The following is a 22,058-nucleotide window of genomic DNA, read 5'->3' as shown; positions in this document are numbered from 1 at the left end:
TTAAGAAAATATGGCACATATACACCATGGAATATTATGTAGCCATAAAAAAGAATGAGTTCATGTCCTTTGTAGGGACATGGATGAAGCTGAAAACCATTCTCAGCAAACTATTCCAAGGACAGAAAACCAAACACCCCATGTTCTCACTCATAGGTGGGAACTGTACAATGAGAACACTTGGACACCGTAAGGGGAATATCACACACCGGGGCCTGTTGTAGGGTGGGAGGACGGGGGAGGGACAGCATTAGGAGATATACCTAATGTAAATGATGAGTTAATGAGTGCAGCACACCAACATGGCACATGTATACATATGCAACAAACCTGCACGTTGCGCACACGTACCCTAGAACTTAAAGTATAATAATAAAAATAAATACATGAATAAAATAAAATACAAAAAAATTAGCCGGGCATGGTGGTGGGTGCCTGTAGTTCCAGCTACTTGGGAGGCTGAGGCAGGAGAATGGAGTGAACTTGGGAGGCAGAGGTTGTAGTGAGCCAAGATCGCACGCCACTGCACTCCAGGCTGGGTGACAGAGCGAGATTCCATCCCCAAAAAAAAAAAAAAAAAAAAAAAAAAAAAAGGCTTTTTTAGATTTCCCAAAACTGAGAAAAATATCTCAGAAACCTTTCCAGCTGCTTCATGGTTAACTAAGAAATCAACAATATCATGAAGACTACTTAAATTTCCAAAGTACCTTGAAATGTGGTTTCCTAGATAGCAGGCACAAGTAATATGGTTACCAGAAAGATGTACTCACTCCCTACAAATTTGTAAATTGGCACTCTAGATCAGTGCTGTCAGTAGAACTTTTGTCAATAATGAAAACGTTCTACATGTGCACTATCCCACAGATGTCTTCTAGCCACAAGGGGCATCTGAGCATTTGAAATGTGGTTAAAGTGACAGAACAACTGAATTTTTAATGTTATTTAATTTTAATTAACCCAAATCTAAATTGCTACATGTGACTTGTGGCTGTCATATTAGACACCGCAACTCCAGATTATAAATGACTCTTAGAAGTGGTTGGCATGAACCTATTCTCAAGCAACAATTTCTAAATGAACTTAAAAAATCCAGCTCCTATTTAAACCTGAGGTCTGGACCCTGGACCCACAGTGACTCCACACAGGCACTCTGTGGTTCAGCCTGAAACACCACCACATCTTACCACATCTTCCCTGCAACAGTGTTCACCTCTATATTCTACTCAACAACATTCCCATACCTATCTGTGTCACACAGACCCAAAGCATGTTTCATCTAATCGTTCCTTTCTCTTTGCCTCCTCTTAATCAAATTGACAGAAACTGAAGCACATTCCAAAGGCATCAAGCAGAGCTGCTAAAATGAAAAGCAGACAGTGGAGAAGCATGTTTTTGCACTAACCTTTCATGTCTAAAGACATGGATTCAAATATAAATCAAACACTAAAGCTTGGTAGTCACAACCAAAATCCCAGGTGGATATGCATTCTAGTCATAAAACTCTGACAATAGGACAGGCTGAAAAACAGAGCAGATGGGAACAATGGGGAAATTTGTTCAAGTAAGGCCCACAACCACTAAAAGCCTGGGTCATGGACAATGAAAGTTTAATAAATGCTCCAGAAGTCTGGTCTTTTATTATTTTTACAAATGAATTCAAACGGAAAGACACCGTATTACTAAAAATTAATTGGGGAACCTCAGAAATGCGAAAAAGAAGAAAATGGGGCAGGTTGGGGGGGGTGATAGTTTATTCAAATATATTCATTTCTTTCTGTTTCCTAATAAAAGTCTAAGAAGTAAGAATTAAATTAAGGAAAGCGGTTTTGCTTCCTTTTTTCATACTCATTTTTCCTTAAAGCAAAATTAGGCATGTTCACAAGCTCATGTAAAATCATGAGAAAGGTTAATTCCGCTAAACTCATTCTGGAAGGACTGGACTTTTAAAAATTGTCAAACTTGAAAAGCAGGTTTTTAAACTTCAGCTATTCATACTGTAGTCGGAATTCAACTGTAATAGGTGAGCAATAAATCAGAAGAGGGTTAAGTCCGGCTTGTAGTGGAAGTTCTTTGCTCAATAATTATCTAACACTGTCTTTTCACAGGCCATTAAATAGTTAATCTTCATTTCACAGTCCTGTTGTCCATTATCCCTAGATAACCAAGACTGAAGTAGTTCTGCAAGTGACTAAACTTTCTTACACTGCAGTTTGAAGACTGTTACTATGCTACTTATTTAGGCTCATGGATACCATGCATAGTAAAACTGTTTTGCTATTATTAAGATTTATGTATACCTTTTTAGTCTTAAGTCAACTGTCTTCTCAAAAATTAGAAACCATCATGGTAAATTCACTGGATGGAAAATGAAAGTGCAACAAGAAATAAACCATACTTAACCCTCATATATTTGAATACTAATTTCTTTTCTTAAAATGGTAGCGTGAGAAATACAGACATTACATCTACCATCTCTGTTCCTTCTGTATGAAAATGGAAAAAGGGAGCGTACAAACACTTTCCCATGTTTAAAAGTTTATTATACCTAACACAATTTCAAAATGTTTTGAGAAAGAGAGTGACAATCTAACTGAACAATTTTTTAAAATGTGTAATCAGAAAAAGAGAGAGTGAAAGACAGCTGGCACTACTGTGGCACAACTCTAAGAACAATTTAAGTATCTAAGCATAATTTTAAGAATGTAAGTATAATAATAAAAAATTTAGTCAAAATAATTCTAAGTTAAGGACATAATTTTAAGAATGTAAGTACCAAAGTATACTCCCTCTGGTAAGTCAGTAAATTAACTAAATTAATTTACTTTACTTACTCTCCTACTCCCTAGTAAGAGAGTAAATTAAGACCATAGAAGTATCAAATATATTTTCTCAAGTATAAGGCAAGACCATGTTTTAGGTGAGGAAGAGTTGTTTTTCAGGAAGTCTGTCTAAAAATGTACAAAGCAAGCACTAATCAAACAACAAAATTAAGAGCAAAGCCCCATTATTCACGTTAGGCAAGCCCTATGTAACACTTTACCCTAGGCATACACATTGCAGAAAAAAAGGAATGACCTGAAAATAATACATTCAAAGTTGCAAATTAATAACCACGATTTTATTCTCTACTAAGATAATAACTATAAAACCCAGGTAGATAATCCCAGTTATTTCCTATATCAGTACTTTTAGAATCAATTAAATATAAAGAGCTACATGAGACCATAAAAATCATTCGTCCATTCTAAACATCTGATTTTGCAAACTTAAAAAATTATTTTCCCCAAGTTAGTAGAATGGCCAAAACTCTGACTCACAGTACACTGCTCTTCCCACTATAATGTGTTTCCAAGTGCCCAACCTTCCAATTTTGTCAAATCTTAAGACATCATTTTTAAAACACATTTCTCTTCAATAGCAGCTGGGATAGATAACAGTTCTGAAACCTCAAAAACCACAAGCAACTATATCAAAAAGAAGGGACTATCGAGTTAGCCCAATACGTCAAGAAATAAAAAGAGCTTCCTTTAAAGAGGGAGTAATTCTTTAACAATGCTACAAACAGGACGCCTTTTTCCCCTTTAAAAAAGTAATTACTCATTTTGATGGTTTCTGTTTAGTCTTTGGGGAACATAAGTTAATACTAATGCAAGCTGTCACAGCACAGCAAGCTCAGATGTCTCCACTCCATTCAGAAGTTAAAAGTACAGTTCTATTAGGGATGAAAGGATGTGGAAAGAGCTAGGCTCCAATTATTATCAGGAGGACTGTAAGCTGCTCACTCTCATTAATTTTTATTCCCATTTTACAAACCAATAAAAACTTACCTGAAAACTGCTAACCACTCTGAACAATACAAACAGCACATAAATTTTAATAACTACCTCTTGAAAAAGCAGAATCCACTTGGAATACTCTAATATAAAGAATTTAGACTGGTGATGATTGTTACCAATTAACAAAAACATTAAGAAGACTTCTTTCCTACACCTCACTGAGCTCTGCACATGCTTAGTCATCATTTTTACAGTTGCTAACGTGCACAAATAACTAAAAGAAAAATATGAACAAGTATTAAGGGTTACTGTTTCAATCATAAAAAAGGTGATCATTATTAAGTCACATCTTTTTTCTATAAAATTCAAAAGATTAAAATGAGAAATCTATACTATTAACGTTGTGCTACATTAAAAAACCAGAAGTCCAACTGGGACTAATTCCAATGATTATACTCCATACACGGAAGCCTGAAAAATGTCAGTTGTTACAAAAATTATTTTTTAAACCTTCCATCAAAAATAATTAGGGAAAAAAATTAGAAACCTGTGAACAGAAGCCTAAATAATGTGTTTAACAGAGAAACAATGTAGTTACGTTGTGCAACTATAAAGTTTTATATTTCTTGACTCTGGCCATTCCCCCTCAGACTTGGAATTTCACCTACAATATGAATCATAATGGCTACTCTTAAAAGACAATCTGAGAGCTTTTTTAAAATATTTTTATTCTTTTTTAATTCAACCTTTTTCATATTATAGTGATCCACAAGCCATAAATGAATTGATTCTAATAAAATTTATATTAACTATTCAAGGTCTGTAAAAGGGACAGAGAGTAGCTCAAATGAAAGATCACCACTAAGATAAAGTCTTAAAGGTACACATATGAAAAGCTTGAGAGCTTTCCTACATCCCATGTTAGAATGCATACAAAATCTCAGAATGAGTAGAAGAAATGAATATTACATTTTATTTAATTATGGATGGGAGAAGTAGACAATAGTATATTGGTCAATACAGTTATCAGGTTGCTACGACATCATTCTTCCTTAAAAGAGCAATACAAAAAGACAAATTGAGCTTCACAAAAATTCTATGTTGAAGCACAAAGCCTAGCCAACTCAAGTACTAATTCTTGAAGATTTTTTCTATATGTGAGTAAAGGCAACAAGCTGTTAAAAGCTTAGCATCAAAACTTCCTCCAGACATTCAAGAGGCACTCCTACTAATAAGACTGCAAAAGAAAAGTACATCTAATAATTACAAGAAACTGTCCTAACCAGGTAACTGCAAAAGGATCCTTCAACAGTAATCTAACACAGTGCTTTGTGAAAGGAGGTTCACAAAATAAATGACAGTGTTGCAATTTATGCACAGAATAGAGTTTAGTTTTTATATTTCTTCACACTTGATTAAAACAACTTTCAAAGAAAAAGGTAATAATGTCATCCGCGTACAAAGAAACTTTATAGTTAATTGTGTAAGTCATCTTCACTTCCAAATGGCATAAGCTTCTCTAGCATGTAACACTTACAACTTTAAGGCCATGTCACCAGAAAAACTGGGTGGTCATCTTGAAAATGTCACCAACGCTCCACATTTTCAAACCTGACAGATTTCCGGACACAAGATCACGTATTATATGATACCATTTATATGACATTTCCAGAACAGGCAAACCCATAGAGATAGTAAGTAGATTAGTAGTTGCCTGGAACTAACTGCAGGGAGGAGGAAATGGGAGTGACTGTTAATGGCGCACGGTTTCTTTGAGGGGTGATGAAAATATACTAAAATTATATAGTGGTGATGATTACACAAGTCTGTAAATTTACTAAACCATCAGACTGTATGCTTTCCAAGGGTGTATTTTATGGTATGTAAATTATATCTCAATAAAACAATTATTTAAACGTTAGATTTAGATTTTTTAAAAATCTGACAGAATTCATAATGTCAAAGTATATATACTACAATAGACATCAGTTAGAGCTTTGCACCTGTTCCAAATGACTTTTTTTACCTTGGCAAGGCGGCTCATCTGATCTTCTGAGAGAGTGCTACTTGTTCTGCCAGGAGTTTTTGTGGGTTCTGATCCATCTGCTTCTACATTAGGCCAGACTTTCAAGTCATGCATCCCTTGGCGAAACATGCTAGGGAAAAAGACAATGTTCAGGGTAGAAGTAAATTAATACAGTTCATTACAGGAAATTTTAGATTCCTAAAAATAAAGAGAATTCTACACATGGAAATGTGTATCTCCACTGCCAAGCTTTAAGCTCCCAGTGGAATGTAAAGCAATTAACCAAGCAACTAAAATCCATGTCACACTGCTTTGTACATGCCATTCTCTTCTCCTCCAAGCAGTCAGAACTATGACAGAGAATTCTACACATAGAGTGGAAGGAGAGAAGGATGAGAAATGAGCACACACATTCCATCACTTTGGTGAAGATCTGAGGAATAACAGAGATCAAACTTCTAACCAATTGAAGAATGTCACATTTACAATGACTAAAATCAAAATTTAAATAATTACATAACTGTTTTCTTTAAATGACATTACAGTAGACTATATAGTCAAACTGCCTGTACTTGAATCACAGCTGTGCTATTACCCACATAACCCTAGGGTAAACTACTTAAACCTCCCTATACCTCAGTTTCCTCTTTTATAAAATAGAAAAAAAGGACTTGTATCCCACAAGGTTACTGGAAAAATTAAATCAGTACAAGTAAAAAGTCATTAGAACAGTGACTGGCCTACGGTAAGTAGTCAATAAATGTTAGCTATTACTAGTCTTTTTGCTGTACAAATTGTTTTTTCTCCTTTATTTTCCATAAAAGGCATGTTCTAAAAGTGAATACAATAGTAGATTCACACAAAAACATTTCCCATGTCTATAAATCAAAATTTAGCATATAGCCAGAATTCAGCCTAAGCTTGGTTATCCTGCTTCAAAGTGAAACAATATATAACCTTTGTACTGTTTTTGTCAAAAAGCTACCAAGAAGATATAAAGATGAAACAAACTCGTAAGACCTTTAGACAACTATGTGCTTTAATTATGCTGCTGCCAAGTTTCCATGTTTCTTTCTGATGGGGAGGTCAAAGATGTTCTTCTATTAATGTGTTTTCTTTTTTAAAAAATATTTTTGAACAAGAATTTTCAAACATAAAGTCTACTCAAACAGCATCTACTCAAAGCTCAATAAGTTATTTCTTACTCTTAGAAATAAAAAGACTATAGAAATTGCCACAGAAAGAAAAAAACTCTAAGTGTGTGTAGATGAACAGGCAAACCTAAAGCATTTCATACACTTTCACATTTAATACTTTTTAAAAAAAACAAAGTACAGGCTGGGCACAGTGGCTCATACCTGTAATTTCAACACTTTAAGAGGCTGAGGCAGGTAGACCACTTGGGCTCAAGAGTTTGAGACCAGCCTGGGCAACATGGTGAAATCCCGTCTCTCAAAAAAAAAAAAAAAAAACTAAAATTAGCTGGGTGCAGTGGTACATGCCTGTAGTTTTTGGGGGGCTGAGGCAGGAGAATTGCTTGAGCCTGGGAGGACGAGGCTATAGTGAACCATGTTTGCACCACTGTACTCCTGCCTGGGTGAGAAAGTGACACCCTGTCTCAAAATTAAAAAAAAAATAAAAATAAATTGTCTCCTTAACTGCTAATGGTTTACATAAATTTTTTCAAATCATTATTATAATGTTCTGGCTAATAAAAAATTTCTTCATAGATTTTCCTAAGGTAATAAAGATTTTCACTAAACATTATATAATGTGTATAAGTAATGATGCCATAAACATTTAGATTGGGAACTATAAAAGATAGTTACAAACTCATGAGCACAATAAGATCAAAGACCGTATCTGTTAAAAGGTCTCTAAAGTTGGCAATAAACCAGGTAATTCTAGTAACTGTATTTGCAAAAGCTTATCTTATGGGCCCATACAAAATGCATCAACTGGCTGTGATGAATCAAAATTCTCAATATTTATTTATCATGTTAAACATCAAAAGTAAGTTATAATACAAAAAACACACATATACATGCCTCTTTTAATTTTCCTTCTCTTTCAACTGAGATATAGATTCAACATTAAGCAGTCCTGCTTAGAGCAGTCTCTAAGGAACTATGTACAGTGAGATAATATCACTTTAAATAAATATCCTTAAATGTACCTTCAGAAATAGCAGAAGGCTTCCCTTCCTTCTCTCTACCTTCCCAACCCCCAGTGAATACTTTGGCTGGCTGAACTTAACTAAATCAAAAATAAGCACATTTGGCAAGAAGTCAGTTTACTAAATGATTTAGGTGCCTTGGGATGGAGCTAAAGAAGAGATTTAAGGATAGCGGACGTGGAGGGTATGGGTGATGCCAAGTGACTCAAATGAGCAGTGAACATATTACTTTCTTTTGACACTAATAGAACTTTGCAGAGAGTTACACAGCCTCCAGGTGGCAAGGCAGAAGATGCTCAGAGCATCGTGTCCACTTGGGAAATTAAGCCAAACAGGCAAGACAGAAGAAACAGCACAGCAGGATCTCCTTCTGACTCCAGCAGAGGCACCAGCAACAGCTGCTGTTGATATTCCAGCTTGCAGAGCCAAGCTACTACAGCACCAACTGCCTTGACTTCCAGGATTCACATTTAGAAAAAACAACTGCAAGAGAAATCCGCAGCTTGCGTGTGGTTCTTTGCCAGTTCAACCTAACAATCAATCCATTCTTTAGCTACTTTGAAATTTCACAAGCTAGGCTTTCAAATTAATGATGATACATTATTCTAGCCTTATCCCTAACAAATCAGTCTTTCAATTTATTTATTAGACTATTCTCCAATAAGCTCTGCCTCACACTGACTCACGTAAACAAAACAGATATTAGCAAAGAGCAAGAGCTGATAGTCACAAGATTACCAATACTACAATACTAGATGTCTTGAGGATCAATTTAAAAGTACTAAGTACACGTGAGAACCCTTTAAGGGAAAAGGCGAGGGACAGTTGGCGTTATTTCACTGCATAAGAAACATCTGAGGAAACTATGGTTTAAGGCAGCATTTCCCTAAGTTACAAGAATGGTAGCACATGGCATGGTTTTTGAGGACAGGTGGAAGAAAATCTGCACGTGCTTCCTGCTGAGACCACCCAGAATATTCATATTGCCCTGTCTCCCTGGATGGCAGCACCATGCAGGGAAGTAGCTGTGAGCCAGCAGCACAAGGAGATGTCTGCACTCTGCTGTAGCACCAGGAACATCCTGAACATCATCTTTCACAAATCAAAGCTGCACAAGAAGAACTGTAGCTGCTGAGGACTAGGGAATGCCTGGCTTTTCTTCAATGCAAAGCAGCTCACCCGCAGGGCAAGGCTGCAGGACAGAGAGGAAAAAAAAACAAAAAGTTGTTTTAATTTCATAGAGTTTCTTAGAATTCCTTCTTCTGAGGTGAAGGTCAGTACAAGTGCCAGCACAGGGGGAATACAAGTTGGTGATTTAGTCTTTTTTCACTCCACCCCCTCAAAATATCTTAGACCTGTATTAAAATCTTACGTTATGTTAGTTATGTTTGGATAACTGCCTACAACTATATACGAGTTGAACTGATTAAAAATGAAAATGATGTAAAGCCTGATCTTCACCTTAAGCTGAGAGTGAGCTGAATATCCTGTTTATATTTGACTATGGAAAACAGAACCATTCTAATTAAAGGACTTTTTTTGCAGATATTGTATGCATATTTTGCAAATCAAATGAATTTCATATCATGTGTATTCACTAGGGATTCTTTTGCTTCAATTTCTAAAATTTAATAGCATAGTCAGTCATTATATTTAGTCTTACTATTACCCACTAATGTTAAATAATAGCTGTTTTCCATGTACAACAGGGATATCATGTTTTTCTTTTAAAATAAGTGGAAGTTTAAAAAAAGTAAGTTGGGTTAAATAAAAATATCAAGTCAAGAACAATAGGCCAGGTGCGGTGGCTCACGCTTGTAATTCCAGCACGTTGGGAGGGCGAGGCAGGCAGATCACCTGAGGTCAGGAGTTTAAGTCCAGCCTGGCCAACATGGTGAAACCCTACCTCTACCAAAAATACAAAAATGAGCTGGGCGTGGTGGCAGGTGCCTGTAATCCCAGCTACTCAGGAGGCTGAGGAAGGAGAATCGCTTGAACCCAGGAGGTGGAGATTGCAGTGAGCTGAGATCGTACCACAGCAGGGCAACAGAGTGAGAATCCATCTCAAAAAAAAAAAAAAAAAGATAATATACTTAGTAAAGAGATATGAATGGAATTCTAAAAGTGATAAGTAAATGACTCAAGTTGGAGAAATCAAGCTCTAAGTGAGATAATTTCACGCAATCAGTGCTTCTCTCTAACAGGTTTCATTCATATTGGGCATCTGATGTGTTCGGGACACGAAGGAGTAGGATGACCTATTTTCCAGTTAGAGTTAAGAGAAAACAGATGACTTTCCAAGATTCAAAGTCTTATTTTAGTTAATGGCAGAAAACAAATTTAAGTAACCACTCACTTATTGCTACTGCTCCCTTTATAGAAATCCTTGGGGTTTAATGACTTTTTAAAAGTAGAACAAGTGCTACTGATTTATCTTTCAAGCACGCTGGCAGCTTGGTTTGGATGGGAGGTAAAGGAATTTTCCTTTCACTGGGATATACACAGAATTACAAATAAAGTGGGCTCCAAGGGAAGGAGTAAAGAAGAGCAACACATGAATGTATGTATAAGTCATATTAATAAACTACTATCACAAAGGTCAGTTCAGTGCTTCTCAAATTGTGGTCCATAGGCTCCCTTTCACAGAATCACTCAGGAAGATTGTTTAAAATGCTGATTCTTGGGCCCTACCACAGACACACTGAGTTCGTGAGAACCCAGGAAGATGCTTTTCTCATAGGCTTCCCGGATGATTCTTAAACACAGGTTGATTACTACTGATTTAATGTAGTACTTTAAAAAAAAAAGTGCAAGAAGCCAAACAAAACAGTACCAAAAATCAATCTGAGAGTTTGTTTAGATGTAGGCAGGTCATTTCACTGCATCTGTGGACATTTCAATTGTCCCACAACTACATCCTCCTCAGAAAATCCCCTCAAACTAGATCCTAAAGTCCTCTAAAATGCACGAGTACTAACAGAGGTGTTTTTATGAGAGAATTTCCTATTGATATTCCAGAAGGTAAACCACTTGTGATGAATCTGGGAGGAAAAACTAAGAGGAACGTCTGGTTATTTCTCAAAAACATTTAGCCACTAAAAAGAGCTGTACATTTTTCTTTTTCTTCTCTGTTGCAAACAAGTCCCTCTCTAGTAACAAAAAATAAGGGGTAAATACTCTGTAAAAGAAACAATACTGATTTAGTAATATGTCCATTCTGCTGTAACATGCTATTTTATCAAGAAGTACATTTTAAAACTGAAAGTTACAATGTTTCAGACTATATCGAAATTATTTTTCCTGTGCGGATTTTAGTAACAAATATCTCTTTAATAGCCACATTAAACTAAAATACCTAGGTATTAGTAAGCAACCAAGCTATTCCAAATGGGATTACATCTAGATTTCACTGATGAGCTCAGAAGCCTTTCCGACACACTCTATTCCTGGATAGAAAAGTTTTATATGATAAAGGCATCAATTCTCTCTTTAATTAACATATATAATTCAGTAAGATTTTCTAACAAAATAACAGTGAGTTTAATTGAGAAAATAATATTAAAATTTATCTGCCAAAACAAACCTGGAAATATTTTAAAAGAAAGACTAATAAGAATTATCCCTATCTAATATTTAAACATTTTATAACATTATCCTAACTGACAGAATAGCCCAGAAATGATACCTAATATTTATTGAGGTCATTTTAATATTTATTCAATACATAAATATATGATATAATATTTATCAGGACCATTAAATGTATTTAGTAATGTAACAATCATAAACTACTCAATGAGGGAGATACTATTGTTCTTTCATTTAACATATGAAGACACTGAGGCATAAGATTAAGTAATTTGCCCAAGGATACACAGATACTAAGCAAAGAAGCCAAGATTTGAAGCCAGATAATCTACAACTTGCTTTTCTAACCACTATAGCACTATACACTAAAATGCCTCTCTTAGACTTCAACACAAGATGAATATATATATATAAGGATGCTATTTTAAAATAGCTGGATAAGATGGCTTATTTAATAAGCAGTGTAGGGACAAATATTCAAACCATTTGTTTTGGTTTTCTCTAAAAAGCTATTCTCACTATATCACTCCTTTCACAATAGTAATTTTAGATAAATCAAAGATTTTAATGTAAAGGAATAAAAGCATAACAGAAGAAAGCATTTTAAAGAATCTTAAATGGGAACTTTCTAAAACATTAAATTCACAACCCAAAAACTAAAAACTGATAGCTTCAAGATAACAATTTAAAATCCATGAGGAGCAAACAAATACATACTAAGTCAAAAGAACAAGCCAAACCAGAAAAGCAGTATTTGTAACATAACCCACAACGGGCTAATTTCATTCATCTACAAAGACTCCTTATATATCAATAAGAAAACAACTCAAAAAAAAAAAAAAAAAAAAGGAACGAATTTTATGGTATGTGAATTATATCTCAATTTCTATAAAGGACAAAGTATATCGAAAAGCAATTCATGGAAACATAAACACAAATAGTCAATAAACACTCCAAAATACGATCCTCCTCATCCTTAATGATGTAAAAATTAAATAACATTTTTTAACTTTAAAGTAGACAAAAATTAAGACATTTGTAATATCCAGACAGATTAAGATCTATACCATTTCACACTGAAAGGAACCAGAACTTCTTTCAGAGATTCCAGGTCTGGAGCAGAAAATTACTCCAAATGATCCTGGAAAAACTTGTCTACCACAAAGCAAAGAAGCTACCAATCACTACTAGTGTACTGTCCAAAGGACATGGGATCTACTTGAAGGAGCTCCTACTGACCAAAAATGGGATTTTTTGAGCATTATAAAGAGTAAAGACAGCAATGGACTGAAACATATAAAAAACAGAATGCACAAAAGCCATCAATCACCACCTTTACAAGTTACTAGGGCACAAACTCATTAGTCTTGAAATTGGTAAAGGGAAAAGAAAATTAAACATTTATCTGTCTTTCCTATATGAACTAACTAAATACTTGATGAAGGACCAAGTTCTTTAGTGAAAAATTCCAATTAGTAAATGCAGAATAACAACAGAATGTCACAAATTCTCTAAAGATAGACTGAGTCTTCTGTCCCTGAAGAAAAAGGATATAGCGAAAATACCCTTTGGAACTGTGGGGTTTTTTTTTTTTTTTTTTTTTTTTTACAATAAACATTTAGTATTTGTACATGTTTCAAAAACTGAATTATCTTTTCTATCACAATCATTACCATCATTAGCAAATGAATGCTTTTTAATCCTGTTTTTCATCCTTTCTGTCAATATTATAAAAAAGCAGATAAACCCTACAACAAAGCAGTTATAGTATACGTCAAAGTCACTTTTCCCTAAAAGCAAGGTTCTATTTCCCAATGACTTCTATTTTCTAGCAGAAATCACATTACCAATCACCAACAGTAGAGCAATATAAATTGTATTTCTTTATCTATCTGTATATACTATAGGAAATACAGGCTAAATTCAGTATAAGGAATGATCAAATCATATGTACCTAACTGGTTTACACTGGAGCCTGGGCATAAACTATTAAAGCCTTCCCTCATTCTGAAAAAGAAAAGGGTCAGAAAGCAGCTACACTCCTACAGATGAGAACAAGAGAATGCTTACCCGTATTTTCCAAAGAGCGAAACCGTTGTTCCTCCTACAGGCACTGCTTTTCCAGGTCCATACACATCCCATATGGTAAGGGCCACTTGGGCATTCCTGGGCAGGTCAGGGTATTTTACCGGTAGTTTCAGCCATTCATTCCAGCTATGGAAATAAAGTTAACATAAATCAGAAATATATATATGCGTGTGTGTATATATATATGTGTGTGTGTATATATGTACCTAGATGAATAAACATGTGTGTGTATGTATGTGTATATATAACCCTCTATATATTTATGTAAATTTTCTTATACATTTAAACTTGACACTGTATTCGATAATTTCAACCCTATTCAAGACAAGCTGGCTTTTAAATTCCAAAAGAATACTGTGCCAACATTATACAAACTATTCCCTAGCAGACACATAGAATTCTATTTCTGTTTACTCAAAATTATTCTGTTCATTCAAAGTTATTATCTAAGGGACATATCCTAGTCTATGTTAAATACATCTGTATTGATAAAACACTTAACAAAATTTCCAAAAACTTAAACAACAAATCATTTATATACGCCATATAAATTAGGGATGGCTATCAATTTCAAGATAAAGAGTTATTAAATCCTTTTCTTCTACGAAACACTTTTTTAAAAAAAACACACGCTTAAGAAAGTATCTACTACAGATAGGCTCAAACAACTAAATGAAATTATTTAATTACTAGCCACACGGTAGGGCAGGCTAAAAAGAAAAACACTAAGCAGTGCCACCTTTTGCCAATGAATAAACCACACACCAGCTAAAGTTAAAGACAACAATAAGCAATTTCTTTTTGGAAAATATTGTGAAATTTCTTTTTCTGTATTCTGTCCTTTAATGACAACGAGACAATACCAATGACCAACTAATCATTTGTCTCAAACCTTCTGCTATCCAACACCAGGCAACAACACCTCTTTCAATGAAAGCAACTGCACTTAAATCTGTTTTATATACTAGGCTTCTGCAGAAGAGTTCTTTTGAAAAAAAAAAAAAATGACGCTATTTTGGAAGGCCGAGGCGGGCAGATCACTTGAAGTCAGGAGTTCGAGACCAGCTTGGCCAACATGGTGAAACCCTGTCTCTACTAAAAATACAAAAAAAAATTAGCCAGGCGTGTTGGTGCGCCTGTAGTCCCAGCTACTTGGGAGGCTGAGGCAGGAGAATCGCTTGAACCCAAAGGGCAGAGATTGAAGTGAGCCAAGATCATGCCACTGCACTCCAGCCTGGCGACAGGGTGAGACTCCATGTCAAAAAAAAAAAAAAAAAAAATCCTTCAGCTAAAAACTTTGAGAACTGCTCCAGATATTCTAGAAGTTATAGAAAAATCTAGTCAGACACCAAAAAGGTATATATTTTGGACACCACTTTGTTTTCTTCCTCTTCATGCATTATCCCTATCCCATCTGCTAACCCTCATTAACCTTAAGATTACATTCACCTGGCAACAATCAAAACATCACAAGATTGCAAAGTCTAAATCTGGATGGTCCAATCCCCACCAAGTACCCCCATCACCACATACCACTGTGCTAGCACTCGTATCTGATTAAAATACTTCTGAATCCTAACTTTGTAATTTTTGAATTAGATTGTATTAATATGTCTTTCTAAAGCCATTTTCAAAACCTTTATGAGACAATGTGAAATATAAGTGTTCTTAAAAATGTAAACTACTTCCCTGAAGAATAATATTCATATAAGAAAAAACTTAGAAATTTGCAGTACATACACCTAAAGATGAGAATTTACCTTAAGTGTAATTAAAGAAAGTACAAGTGTCCCTCATGGGATCTCTTAGTGTAGGACAAAACAGGACATGATATGATAGACTTGAATAAATTTTGAATGAGTTCCTGATTATTACAACTCTCACAACTCACTATCAGAAAGTCAGAAATCAAACAGATTTAAATAATTTGGAATCTCATACTGGCCCTAAAACACAATCTGAACTAAGGAATCCAAAAATTTGGACAGCAAGAGATCCCTTTATGATCTAATTTATTCCTTCCAAAGTTTATACAGTATCTCTTTTAAGCAAATACTTACAAAGAATAAGGACTATTTAAAGTTTTTACCTCCATTCATTTTAGGATGGCAATTTTTGTTTTGATGAACTACCAATAAATTCAACTTTTGAACACTAAAGAGCAGGATGTATAAAATGTGCAAATGTTTTCTCTTAGTCTCCTAAAGACTATTTTTTTTTACTTTATTTTATTTTTTATTTTTGAGACAGAGCCTCACTCCGTTGCCCAGGCTGGAATGCAGTTGCTCAATCTCGGCTCACTGCAACCTCTGCCTCCTGGATTCCAGCAATTCTCCTGCCTCAGCCTCCCAAGTAGCTGGGATTACAGGTGCCTACCACCATGCCCAGCTAATTTTTGTATTTTTAGTAGAGAGGGGGTTATACCATGTTGGCCAGGCTGGTCCTGAACACCTGACCTCAGGTGATCCACCCAGACAGTATTTTTTTAAGAAGTCTATTCTCATGGTATTTTACCCAAAATAAGGTGTTTTTCTAAATCTATTGTCTACATAGCTTAGGCATTTTAATTTCAAAGTAGTTTTAAATAATTTTAGAGTACTTTCCTTATTAAGTACTTTCACAATTTAAAAATTACAAATTTTAAAAATTTAAACTTTTAGAGATCAAACATGGGAGTTTTCACATTCTTGCAAATATATAATATAAAAACTAATGCAGAGAAGACTTGGCAAATGGGAGGAGGAGGAGAAAACCTTTAATCTTTTAATTGAGAATTTGCTTTTGCTGTAATATCCTTTTTTGTCAAGTCATGCAACAAAACCCACCATACATTTTTCCTCACCAAAATGTTTTTGGCTTTCTAGACCTAAATTTGTTTTAACTCTTTTGTGAGTAACAGGTGACCTCAAAAATCTAATTAAAGCTTTGAGCTCTGTCCTTGAAAAAATACAGAAGACACAAAATTCTGCATACACCTTCAGGGGTTTGAAGACTTCCTGATTCCAGTTTAAGAATCTCTGATACAATTAAAGAATTCTGCTCCATTGTTTTAGATGTGATGATGATGGTACTATAGTTATGCTTTAAAAACAGATATACAGAAATACTTATAGTTAAGTTGTTATAACGTTTGAGATTTGTTTCAAAATGGTGAGAATATAAGATTGGCCATGAGTTAACAGTAGGTATATAACAGAAACGTAGGCGTTCACTGTATTATTCTATGTTCATAGGTTTAAAATTTTCCAGAATAAGAAGTATTAAGTATATAGAGACATATTTTTTACGTGTGTGTGTATATCTACATACACACATATCTCTCTCTCTCTCTATATATATATACACATATACACACAGATATATCAGATATATATAGAAATACAGATAGACTAGATAGACAGACAGACAGATCTCTCTCCACAAAAGACTACTGAAGAAATTACACCATTAAAATATTTGGTCTTGACATAGCCAGATCACCAGAGTTCAGGCTTCTGCTCTCTGAAAACCCTTTCCAGTCACACTTGGTGACACCTGGGACACACAGGGTTGAACCCTCTATGGCACAGTCTGGCTGTCCATGTGGTCACATCCTGTCTCCCAAGGAATATGCTTTCCTTAAAAGCATACAGCCTGTGTATCCTGCACTGAGCCTACCAGAGTGCTGAATAACACTCATCAAACATCAGAACTGCACTATATAGTCTATCATATAAGAAGTGTCAAGAAGTCATATTAAAGATCCACAATACTCTTCTGAAAAAACAGGAACTTCATGTTCGTCATATTTACCCTGCATCTTGACAATGTTTTGCTAATGTACCATGCTGAATAAACCATGAATCTAAATAAATTAGTTTCATATGTAAAATAATAATAAAAATTTTAACTGAACAGATGGCAACAGAGCTATCTCTAAAGATCTGAGCTCCAAACATCAGGTTGGACAATATTTCAGACTATCCAGAAGTATTTATGCATTCAAGAGCACAAGATGGTAAATGCCACAGATGTGTTTGGTCATGTAAATCAATCAAGTGCTTATCAAAATGTCAATATGCTAAATACAAACATAAATCTATTTCCATTTCAATTGCAGTTATAATACTGATATGCATAGTACTTTATCTGAGTATGTTTCTACTTCAGATGATTTGATCAATGCCTATAGGTATTAAGAAATTCTTCTATAATTCAACTAAATTATACTGGCAGCATCCATAAAGAAAGGTAAGAACAGTCTGGAACATACCATAAGCCAGAAAAAAACTTACTTCCATCTTGTACTAAATGCTTTGTAGGATGTTCTCACTGGCAAGGCCAAAGGCTTCCCTTCTGCAAAAACCTGACAAGTAACATAAAGATCCGAGCATGTCTCCTGGTATAGTCCTGAAAACTTCAACATTGGGTCTTCTAGGACAGCTTTATAACTCTTTTGTTCTCTCTTCCCTTCCAAGCTTCCTCTGAAAGCACAAGAGCAACAATGTTTCAGACCTGAATTTTTTAAGCATGTACATATACGCATAAGAACTAAGCATGTACATATATGCTTTAAGTATGTATATATATGCATAAGTATAAAAAGAGTTTACCTTTGTGTTAAGGTATGCTACTTAAACAACATTTTCCTGTATATGCAATTAATGTCATTTTTATATATGGTAAGGTTTTCTTAAAATCCTAACATACCTAACATCAGTCCTATCTTCATCAACACATTTCTCTATTTTATACTTCTGAATTTTAAACCCTGCCACCAACCCTTGATCTACCCTCCAGAAGTCACCAGCTTTCTAGACCTTGGTTTCATTTTCTTCATTTCAAGTTGACCACATATTCACCTGTTCTTTCAGGAAACATTTACTATCGTGGGCACAGAAGTCCAGAAGAAAGAAAAGATAAACAATACAGTATTGCAATAAAATATTAAGTCATTGCTTCCGGGGAGAAAAATTTACTTTTAACCGCATGTTTTTATTCTACTCTTTCCATTATTTTTTTTTTCCTATGCATATGCACTGTCTGATCATTTCTTTAAAAAATACTGGTGTAAGTCATAAAAGATATGCACAGGATACTATCAGAGGGAGGAACATTTTTTAGACATCAAGATTACATCAGATACTGTGCCAGGAATTTTATATTTTCTTTCTCACATAATTTTCACCATATTCTCATTTTATAAATGAGGAAACAGAGACTTATAAACTAAACTCATTATCCAAAGTCACAAAGTAACAGAGCTGGGATTAAACACTAGGGCAGGGAGGCCAAAGCCAATATTCTTCCCATTACAGCAAGATAAATCAGAGTCTCAAGAGTACTTAGGCTGGCGTAGGGAAGGGACTTAGTACCCCAGATAGATGTCTGAAATGATCCAGAACAATGCATGAGAGTTGGAGCAAAAGATGCAGAACGTCATCTCAAAGGGAAAGGCGACAGAGAGAGACCCTGTCTCAAAAAAAAAAAAAAAAAAAAAAAAAAAGACCGGCTTTTTGGTTTTTCTTTATTTTTAATGTTCAAACATTTCAAAAAATGCATTCGTATATCCAAGAAATACTGAACATCAAGCTGAAGGAAAGCCCTTTATCAATACTGATCCTGTATAAACTACTAGTGGTGTATGCTATGGAAAATACCTTAAATAGGTGTATAAAGTATCATACAAAGGTACAACGTGGTTGTTGACATACTACTTTTACCACCACCACCACCACAAACTAAAAAGTAAAGGATTTGTCAGCGAATAAGGGACTTCTGAAAATAAAATGAAACGATCATTCAAAGGTACATCTGACAACTGAGAAAATTTATTTATCACTTACTGCAGGCCTTTGACCAACACATATTTGTTGAATATTAACTGAACATACACAAGAAATGTTTATTAATTATGGATGATGCTGTGGTCAATAATTTGTGATAGCTTTGACAACACTTCTATATGACCACCTTAAAAGAGACATAATTTCCAACTCTGTCTTGTCCGTCCCTCGTCATTATACCAGTTCCATTATCCTCATCTCAAGATATCACGCTCCTGACCTTTACTTCAGCCGTGGTGCCCCAAAGTTTTCCTGCAACGACTCTTTCCTCCTATCTTCTTGGTACCCTTGCAAGTGGCACCCTCATCTTTGACTTATTCCCAACTTCCCTGACTAAACACTGCCATACTACCCAAAGATTCACCCTAGGCCTCTATCACCTCCCGTGCTGCTAATACACCATGTGCTCATTTTATTCTAGACTATTGCATCTGATTGTGCCTACCTCTCCATAATTTCTGAAGCCTTCATTCCACCCTACAAGCCCCGTTCCAAAATAAAGATCGTCCTCTTAAGAAGAGACTCGATTTCTTAATTTACAATAAAATAGTAATAAACTCTCAAAAGGCTGAACAGCAAAAACTTTAAAGACTGTAAAATACAGTGGAACTTAAGGGCTATTCCTACTGCTATGCTTTTCACAGAGACCACGTATTAAATCCTTTTCCAACAGAGCCCCTCTCCACGATCCACTCTCTCGCGCCTTCCTGGCTACAACCCTCCCAGCCGCCCCCAGTCTGGGCCTTGAGACGAGTCACATACTTTCTCCCTCTCACTCCCAACAAGCCCCTACCCCCACGCCCCTACGCCCCAGCAATCCCACTCCCTGTCCCGAGGGTTCTCTTACATCTTAAGCTGGACGTTGATATCCAGGTCACAACTGTAGATGTAGTGAAACTTCTCTGCTTCCCCCATCGCACCGTCGGCGAAGGTACGACCTATAGCTGAAACTTAACTACAGGAAAGACAACAGAAATGAACCAGGGGAGCGCCACAACACAGGAACTTCCGGTTCCGCCCTCGCCAGCACGCCTCCAATCCCAGCCTGGAACGAGTTCTGACGCGGCGGAACTCACTGCCGAAACAACTCTTCTGCGCATGTGCACAAGGCGCCTACCATCTTGCTTAAGGGTAAATGTATACGGGAAACGGCTTCTCTGATTACATTCCAGTTTTCCTGCCTTGCCAGCACTTTTTTTTTAAAGAAAAAGAGACGCTATCATTTCAGCTTGAGCTGTACCTAAAACAATACAAAAGAAAATTCAATTCAAAAAGAATTACAACAGCTTTCACTGGCTGCCGTCTAAACAGGTTACAAGCACAAAAATTGGAATTTTGCCAAGTTTAAATTCCAGTGGCCTTCCCCAAAATTGTAGCACTAATTTGCTATCTTAAGCAAGGATTTTCTCTTTCTGCTCTAAACAATAGGGAAAGGACTAAATATAGAACAAATAAATCTGGGTTTCATGTTTGGTGTTGTCAATATTTATGCTACTTTGGACGTAATACTTTGCGTGCATGTTTAAACTGGTAATATTCAAATTCAATGTAGTTTCAAGCCTTAACCCAAGTCAGAACCTAGAGGCTTCCTGTAATAACTCTAGAACACAGATCTCTAAACCCTGTGAGCTCTTAAAATGTTTATTTTTATAACTATTATAATCTAAAATTGTAATATTCACTTCCAATTATATTGAAAACTCTTGGAAGGTAAGACTAGTGTGCCATTTACTTCTGTGTCTTGCCCCCCTGACTGTCTAATACATTGCTGAGTTTAATACTTCCTACTTATTGGTTATTACTGATGATATTGAATGAAAGGCTCCATTTTCTATGCCTTTATTTCTTTTTTCTTTCTTTCTTTCTTTTTTTTTTTTCTTTTTGAGATGGAGTTTTGCTATTGTCGCCCAGGCTGGCTCAATTTCGGCTCACTGCAACCTCCACCTCCCGGATTCAAGTGATTCTCCTGCATCAGCCTTCCGAGTAGCTGGAATTACAGGCACCCGCCAGCCAGCCCGGCTAATTTTTGTATTTTTAGTAGAGACGAGTTTTCACCTTGTTGGCCAGTCTAGTCTCAAACTCCTGATCTCCGGTGATCTGCCTGCCTCGACCTCCCAAATTGCTGTCTATGTCTTTATTTCTAAGTGCTGCATTTTAAGATGGACATCACTAGAGTATGTGCAAATTAGCGTAATTAGAATGTTGAGGGATTAGAAAAAAAATATATTTCAAAGAAAGGGTGAAAGGTGTGGAGCTGTTCAACCTGGAAACGGGAAAAAAATACCTAATGCACAATGTTTTACACAAAATAAGTTCTCAAAAATATTTATGGAAGCAAGAAAAGGATTTGAGTAGAATAAAGAAAAACATGATAGTCATCCTCCTGTAACTTAAAGTTTAAACAAAAAGAGAGCACCTTTGATTTGTTCCTAAGAATAACTGCCACCAATGGTTGGAACTTACAGGAAATGTAATTTCAACAAACAATACAAATTGAACTTTCTAATTATCAGAGCCATTCAACAGTAACACTGTTGTCACAAGTGCTCTGTTTAAGGCATAACTCCAGCAATGAGTGT

At 35.6% G+C, this 22,058-nt stretch overlaps 1 protein-coding gene across 3 annotated transcripts in view; it reads right to left on the bottom strand.

Annotated features, from left to right (window-relative positions):
* The window catches only part of PIK3C3 (phosphatidylinositol 3-kinase catalytic subunit type 3), a 131,385-nt gene extending 110,901 nt beyond the window's left edge, over positions 1-20,484 (bottom strand). For 2 of the 3 annotated variants that reach the window (XR_747474.2, XM_010358790.2), the window contains exons 1-4: positions 20,327-20,484; positions 17,929-18,117; positions 13,637-13,780; positions 5,803-5,932 (exon numbers count right to left, since the gene is read on the bottom strand). Coding sequence is in view for 2 of the 3 variants with exons in the window: in XM_010358790.2 (XP_010357092.1) it covers positions 5,803-5,932; positions 13,637-13,780; positions 17,929-18,117; positions 20,327-20,394 (531 nt within the window). In the remaining variant the exon portion in view is untranslated. The remainder of the gene's footprint in view (positions 1-5,802; positions 5,933-13,636; positions 13,781-17,928; positions 18,118-20,326) is intronic. The other variant, XM_010358791.2, reaches the window with a different exon arrangement.
* Between the last annotated feature and the right edge of the window lie 1,574 nt (positions 20,485-22,058).

This window comes from Rhinopithecus roxellana, chromosome 21 (assembly GCF_007565055.1).
Source record: "Rhinopithecus roxellana isolate Shanxi Qingling chromosome 21, ASM756505v1, whole genome shotgun sequence".
Taxonomy (NCBI): Eukaryota; Metazoa; Chordata; class Mammalia; order Primates; family Cercopithecidae; genus Rhinopithecus; species Rhinopithecus roxellana.
The sequence above is the reverse complement of the archived record's forward strand: the minus strand, read 5'-3'. Positions and strand labels throughout refer to the sequence as shown.